A 7,619-nucleotide genomic window follows, 5' to 3' on the forward strand; every position below is an offset into this window, starting at 1 on the left:
CCAGGCCGGGGGCGGGGAGAGAGGAGGGCGCCCCTGCACAGAGCGGGCCGGGAGGGCGCGTGCAGACCCCCACCCGGGAGAGGGCGCCGGAGCCAGGGCAGCCCTGGCGCTCCCTGCTTCGGAGACAAAAGCTGCTGACGCCCAAAAGACAGAAGAGACCCAGGCCAGGGCTCCCTCTCGCGTAGCGCGTGTCCTCGGGGAGCTGCATGGAGCGGACCGGCACCCAGTGCCCTGCCGCACACTCTGGCCTGGCGGAGACCTTCCTCCAACAGCGTGTCTGGAGGCAGAGGGCACCCGCGGCGCTTTGCGCGAGTCCAAACTTTCGAGAAATCCTTTCCCGCTGGAAGCGGAGTCCCAGTGTGTTCTTCCTACCCACCCTGCCCCAGCTACTCCAGTAAATGGGAGCAAGAGTGTCAGGCACTGACCAGTGGCTCATCTCCATGGTGACCATTAGCTTTAACAGTACCTGGTGGATTACAGTGTTCATCCACTAGGTAATGCTGAAATGTCTGGAAATGGGAGTCTTCTCCCCTCTTGTCTGCCCCTCCCCAGACCGGAAGAAATGGGATAACGGGGACAATCTCTGGTGAGGAACCAATGACCAGTTTGTGCCTGGTGATCATTAGTGAGATCAGACACATTTTGAAAGGCGAGGACCTGGGGGCACAAAGCAGCAGCCTTCCTACCTGGAGCCAGACATGCTTCAGTAGCACCAGGCGGGCCACGAGGGCTAGAGGCAGCTATGGGAAGGCCTAGGATGGCAGGGGCTGGTCTTTACCCACCAGAACTGGGCACCTGGCTAAGGGCCCAGACTTCATCCTGTTATGTATGTGTGGGGAGCCAGTGAAGCCCCAAAGGGGGCTAGTGATGTGATCAGAGTCTACATTTACCAAGGCAGGTGCCTGCTCAGCGTTCGGTACGCTGTTTTCCAGTTGTCACAGTGGCCCCCCACAGCTGAGGAAATAGGCTTAGGGAAGCTGAGAATCTGTATGGATCAGTCTGATTCTAAAACCTATCCTCCTAATCGAGACTAATGGACCACCAAAATGGAATGGTTCGGAGGAAGCAGCTGACCCTAGGTCACAGTACTGGAGGGGCGAACAGAACAGGACTAGAAGATGCCCGAGGCTTTGAGTTTAGTGGGAGAACAGAGGTACCAATGATCAGATGAATTCATAAGCATGAGGGCTCCTGGAGGATGAGACGAAGCTAGAGAGCTCATGGAAGGCCCTCAATCCCTAGCAACATGAGAGCACGTGGGATGAGGGGGAGGAATGGGAAGTGTGTTGGCTTTCCAGATTCTCAGAGCAGGCTCCTGCCCATCTCACTGCCTGGGCGCTGGGTGCATCTCAGGATGCACCCCCGGCTGATGTATAAGTTTGTATCAAGTTCAGTGTTCACTGAACTCCTTGCTTCCAATAGCAATGAGTGTAGATTTCTGGTGTTGCGATTATTTTCTACCGTTTTTTTTGTTTTGTTTTGTTTTTTACAATAGATGTCTTACACTAGAGGAAGGAAAAAATGACTTTGAAAAAGTTTTGATAATGTGGCCACGTGTGCTCATTCCTCTGAGGACTCTTCTATGTTCGCAGTCACAGCAAAGCAGTCTGAGTACAGGAACAGCCACTTACTCTGAGGGAGTCTGGGGCAAGGTACTTGTCTCCACAGCAGTTTCCTATGTGTTATATGATGGGACACTGCTCACCTCATGGGACTCTTGTTAGAGCACACTGCAGAAGTGTCTGTGCCACTAATACCCTCTATCAAAATGCACCTGGCCCAGATGTCTTTACGAAAATGGAGACTGGGGCAGCTGTGCTCTGCCTCCCAGGAACCCCCATGGTCACAGAGCTTGCCCCACGCTAAGCATGGTCAACACTAAGGCTTTGGGCTGGGGTGAACCAAGTTCCAGGCAGTCACAAGCCCTTGGCCTATGATGTGACCTTCATTCCCTCTGCAAGGAGTGCCAGTTGCTAGATATTGAGGCCCCAGGGCAGTTCCTGATGGCCAGTTCCTCAGGCACATGACCCAGGGCGATGAGGTGGTTATCTTCATCACGTACCAGTTCCCAGACCACTGGCCAGGTGAAGGCTGCCAATCCAGGGACTTCACACTGTCCGGTTGGTAGCTCTGGCCACCATGATGCCAAGAGGTCAATCCCAAGTTTTCATTGCTTCTGTCTCCTTTCCTCTGTCTGCTTTCCCTCTACTTTCCTGCCCGTTTTGTTTACTGGCCTTAGTTAGCCCCTGCACTGCAAGGGTTAAGAGGGGGCCCCCAACATAAATAGTGAGCCCCTCTACATGCAGCCCCCCCCAAAGATGACAGCACACACAGGAAACAATCCTTTTCTAAATCAATACAATTTTTCAAATTTATTTTTTTCTTAAAGAAGTACTTCTAATCTCTGTCAAAAGGGAGGTGAGGAAAGGTCCTCCCTCCCTTGTAAACACTGAAATAAGGATCTGAGAAAACGGTCGACACACACAAAAAGTGCATTTTACAAAATATCAACTAAAATATATTTTACATGAATTATGCTTCCATTGAAATTCTACCAGCTGCATTTTCAGGTTCGAAAAAATATTTCGACATCTAAGAGATTTCAAAAGCATTTAAGTTCTGGGCAGCAGACCCTGCCTTCTGGGCGGAGCGGCCTTGACCTTCTTTCCTGCTGGGTGAAGCTGAGCTCTTCCTCTGAAGGGCCAAGCACCCTGGGAATGAGCAGACTCCAAGCCTGGCTCTCCAGGGGCACCACGGCCACTCTGCCAACCTCTTTTACTGCCCCACACCTTCCTCCAAACAGCTTATTCAGTACAAGGGCACCCTAGCCCTTTCCCTTCGGGTTTGAGATTGGGCTCTCTGTATGCAAATTCACCTCTGAAGCCTCCAGGCCTCCCCTAAACCCAGTGACCAAACAGGAGCAGCCTACACGCAAGGCTAGGAGTGCCTGCGGGATGTGCTTCCACTTCCCTCTCCAGACCCAGCCTGACTATCCTCACCCAGTGCCACCTCCTTAGATGCCGGGTCTGTGCCTGCCGCTTCCTAGGGGAGAAGAGGGAGTGCTGTCCTCCTTGGCTCCTACCCCCGGGGGGTATGCCCTAAGTGCTCACAAGCAGGGCCCAAGTCACACTGTGCTCCTCCCCCCTTCCCCACCATGCTCCTCTTTGGTACAAATAGGAAAGAACCAGGCTGCTTCCACCCCCACAGAGAGCCCCAGGGCCCCCTCACAGAGAGCCCCAGGGCCAGGGCCTAGTCTGGACGAGGACTGAGGGGGCTAAAGGGCTAGAGACGAGAGGGGGCTCAGCCTCCTAATCTACTCTGGGGAGCAGCATGAGGTGAGAACAGGGCCCCTGGGCAGGAACAAACTGAAAATGCAAGTCCTTAGCTCCTAGAGTGAGTGGCTGCAGCTCAGCAGGTCTGTGGACTGATACAGTGTTGATTTTCGCAGGGATGTAAATTAGTGCAATCTACAAAAGACTAGGGTAAGGGGTGGCGGGCAAGGGGAGCCACAGCACTCCTTTGGTTTGATTTCAGGTGGGTGTGGCTTGAAGAGTCATGTATGAAGTTCTGCAAGAGGTTTCCTAGAACCTCCAAGTGTAAGGCAAGAGGAAAAATCTTCAATAAATCAGGTAGCAATTTTCCTTGCCCCCTGCCCCCCACCCCCTCCCAGCTCCCTTCTGCCCTCCCAGACATGACAAACTTCATGTTGACCAGTTAGGTTCTGGGAAGCCAGACCTGCTGGGTGCCCCTCACCAGGAGGCAGACAGGAAGCTGACTCCCACAAGTGGGCCACACCCATGACTATGTGCACTGGGTACTTGTCCCAGCACCAGGGGCTACTGCAGGGGCAAAGGAGGAAGCCAGGGAAAGGCCCCGAGTCTACAAAAAGAAAGTCCATGCTCTGGAAGCCAGACTCTGGCTCTCTATGCCTCAAAGGAAGGAACTTGGGAGCTGTGCTAAAATCTGGGAGAGCCTGGTCCCAGGCTGATGGGGAAGCAGCGGGTCACAGTGGGTGAGGTAAAGCTGGCTCCCACTCCCCCTCGAGGGGCCCAGGGGACGCTAAAGAAGAGCCTATAGGGCCTTGTTCCTGAAAAGACTCTCCCCTCCCCCCCAGGGCCCCATGCCCCTCAGGCTTGGCCCAGCCTCAGGGAAGACTGTTTCTTCAAGTCTCCACCCAGGCAACCATAGAGAGGTGCCCTGGGCCAAGCTGAGGGCTGTGATGCTTTCTCTATACCCTGGCCTCCCCTTCCCTCCCAAGGGCCCAGTACCCACAGGGGTCCCTGCCTTCCCCCCCCCTCCCCCCAAGAGAACCACAGGCCATCAACCTCAGGCCCCTGTGGCCCCTTAACCAAGTGCTGTGCTTCAAGCAGTACCCCCTGCCCCAAGCCCCACTTGCCCGTGGGCAGCCTCAGTGTGGGCCCGAGGAGGCTACTGAGGGTTCTTGAGGATGCGGCCATGGCGGAAGTCATAGACATGGCGGCAAAGAAACACCAGCTCAGGGTCCGTGTCCTCGGGCACTGTGCGGTGTGGCGGGGTGGAGTAGTCTGCAGAGGGGGGCACCAGTGCTGTCTTTCGGCTGGGGAGGCCCTCGCCTCGGCGCTTGGCCATGGCACAGAATCTGCAGTGACACACCATTTGCTGTCTTTACCATAGCCACCTTTGCAGGAAGCCCAATTCCTTGCCCACCCTGCCCAGAGAGCTGGGGCAGCGCCTCCCACCCCCACAAGGGCTGGTGCTGCCTCCATCCCTGTCCTGCGGGCTGTGCCCTCTCTGACAACTGCCAGTCCGTCTTCCCTGTCACTGGGGCAGCACATCTGCTGGGGCCTCCTTCCCAACACCTGCCAATTCTCCTCGGTGGTTCTCTGAGAACGGTACTTAACCATCCTCAACTCTGTCCCAACCACTCTGTCTTAGACAAAGAACAATTTTTCTTTCTTCTACAAACATCAGACAGTGGAAGGCAGCTGTGAGGAAGAACATTCTGGGAGGTCAGGCCCAGCGAATGAGATCCCCTTGGGAATCTCAAATAGCCCCTGAAACAGCCCTGGGGAGTCTGAGGGGAGAGGCTAGCCAGAGGCACAGGGTACCACCCACCTGCAGTACTCAGCAAAGGTCAGCACGTAGCACTTCTCCTCGATGCAGGCCACACTGTTCTGGTCCTGATGTCTCGATGCAAAGACTTCATTCTGCAAAGGCTCAAGGAGAGAGAGGAGGCTGCTGGTACCAGGGTTGGAAGCACCCACCTCCAAAAGCACCGTGGACATTAACTCTGCTACTGGGACTCGTGACCTGAGGTAACTCTGGCTCGTGCCCAGAAAGCCAGGGAGCGTTGCTGGAATTCTGGCCTAACTGCTCCTCACCTAGCGCCCACCCCAAGGCACTCCTCTGGTCCCTCCCCTGGTCCCTCCTACTCAAGAATACCCAGGGGCCTGTTCCAGCACCACCTCCCACCCCATGTCATCAGCTTCCTGACCCCCAACTCAAGGGAAGAGAGGGGAACTGGTGCCCATCTCTCCATGAGATTAAAAGTCCCAGCAAGAGAAACAAAGTGAAAGGGAGCCCAGACTGAGGGCGGAGTGACCACACTGATGGCACTACCTCTCCTGGCACACAGCTGGGTAAAGTGCCCAGGGCTGTCTGGGGTCTCTTCTCTCCTCCCTCTCAAGCCTCCCTCTCACGCCACAGACGGTATCAGAGGGGGCTGGGTGTGCAGCGCCACCTCCCCTTCCTGCTGCCGAGAGGGCACATCCACTTGCTCCCATTCTGGCACTCCCTTGGGGGCTCCCTTCCTGTTCCCCTTTTAAGACAAAAGTTACTATTCTCTTTAAAACATGAATTGGGTTACTGTTGGGAAAAGATGGCGTCCAAGGTGACGATCCCTCGACGGCCCACGGCTGCCACCCCAACTATGTTGTTGGTGCCGCAGTTTCTCCCTCTGTCACTCCTACTCTCCCCAACACACATGCCAGGCGGCTCACCTCGTGCATGCTGGGACTGCGGCCTCCCTGTAAGTGCTCGGGTCTGTAATACCACAAGAGGCTCATCATCAGCTCTCCTAGGGGGACAAGAGAGGCAGTCATAACTTGAGCAGGCAACCCCGGAGTTACTCAAACAGGTAGGCAGGCTGGTGACCTGCCCTGGAGTCGCATCCAACATTAATGCCTGGGCTCCGGCCCAGTCCTGCAGGCTCCGGCCACCCGTCTCCCCCGCCTCAGGCCAAGCCTGGCAGCTCAGTGGCCCGGAATGCTGTCAGGCACTGACAGGTGAGGAAGGGGGGACAGGTGCCTAGCTGCCCACGGTGGGAAAGTTAAAGAGCCGATCGAACCCAAGCCACAAGGCCACTGCAACCCCTAGCAGCAGACAGATGCTGCCTGAGCAGAAGGCAGACTCTGTGCCAAGAACATGAGGAGAGTAGTAGCAGGTCAGACTCCAGGCAGGGGATACCTGATTCAGGGTTCTCCCAGAGGGCAGAGATCTTGGCCACATAAGGTGTGGATGTCTTTCGGGGGCCTGACTTGAGGAGGACAGTGTCCCGGACCCGGATGGTCTCTCCGTGCCGCTCCACTGCCTGGTAACTCTTTCGGATGGCTGGTTCTGGTTCATCCTAAGCAACAAATCAATGACACAAACAGGCCCGGGGGGGGGGCCGCGGTTAGAGTGAGGAGCGGGAAAGGAGGGAGCACAAGACATTCTCTTTGTGCTTTCCTCAGGGCAGTCAAACCACTGAGGTGGGAAACCATAAAAGGAGTTTACACAGTGGCCTCTTCTCCCTAAGCCTGGCTTTCAGGAGCAGGATAGGAATTGGGTATCCCCGCAGCTGGAGAAAGACTGAAAAATAGGAACAGGGCTGGGAAAGTGGCCAAAAGCTTCTGGGGCTGTGCCATGACCACCACGCCCCAACAGCCGGCTCTCTTGCTCCAAGCCCACAACCCTGACAAAGTCCTCAAACTTCTTATTGGGGCAGTCTGGGTTTGACCCATAAGCCCTTAAGTGGGGTAGCCCTGGGCAAATTAATCTGCTGCTATGCCTCAGTTTCCTCATCTGTGAGATGGGGATAATTACAGGAATATGGGATATGTATCTCCCAGGGTAGTAGGGTGGAATAATGCATTATTTGTTCTCTGCTCCCACCCAGGAAGTGCTCCATGAAGTTTAGTCAAGCGTTTTCGTCATCTGTCATACCCCGAGCTCCCACATCACTCATTTTCTCTGCCTATCCCAGTGATCCCTATGCACACTTAGCCAGGAAACCTCCGTAAGGTCTTCCATTTTAGAATTCAAGAAAGGGACAGCATGATCAAGGATGAGATGTGCAGACACTTCAGAGGGCTGAGAGTCGGCGACAGAGATGGAGGCCACCAGCTCTGACCGACTGTGCATCCCCTGACCTCCCCAAGGCACACGGTACAGGATCAGTGCGGCTGGGGGAGGAGGCTGGGCCAGCATGATTGGCTCCCATGGTACAAGCCTGGGAAGCAGGCTACAGCCCAGGGTTCCTGGAACCCACCTTAGAGCAGGCCTGTCCCCACTGGCACCTGCCTCCTCCCCATCGGCTAACAGGTGGCACTCACCAAGACATAGACAGCTTTCTCACAGGCAGCCCCGACGGGCACCCAGCC

The 7,619-nt window shown here is 55.5% G+C and overlaps 1 protein-coding gene across 1 annotated transcript in view; it reads right to left on the reverse strand.

Moving 5' to 3' along the window:
• Positions 1-2,341: 2,341 nt before the first annotated feature.
• The window catches only part of BAHD1 (bromo adjacent homology domain containing 1), a 25,200-nt gene continuing 19,922 nt past the window's right edge, over positions 2,342-7,619 (reverse strand). The window contains 5 exon segments of the mRNA XM_077764684.1: positions 2,342-4,618; positions 5,095-5,186; positions 5,979-6,055; positions 6,445-6,604; positions 7,572-7,619. The exon segment at positions 7,572-7,619 is cut by the window's right edge and continues 12 nt beyond it. Of these exon segments, the coding sequence (XP_077620810.1) occupies positions 4,429-4,618; positions 5,095-5,186; positions 5,979-6,055; positions 6,445-6,604; positions 7,572-7,619 (567 nt within the window). The 3' untranslated portion in view covers positions 2,342-4,428.

The sequence above is a fragment of the Crocuta crocuta genome, unplaced genomic scaffold (assembly GCF_008692635.1).
Source record: "Crocuta crocuta isolate KB4526 unplaced genomic scaffold, BGI_CrCroc_1.0 scaffold102, whole genome shotgun sequence".
Taxonomy (NCBI): Eukaryota; Metazoa; Chordata; class Mammalia; order Carnivora; family Hyaenidae; genus Crocuta; species Crocuta crocuta.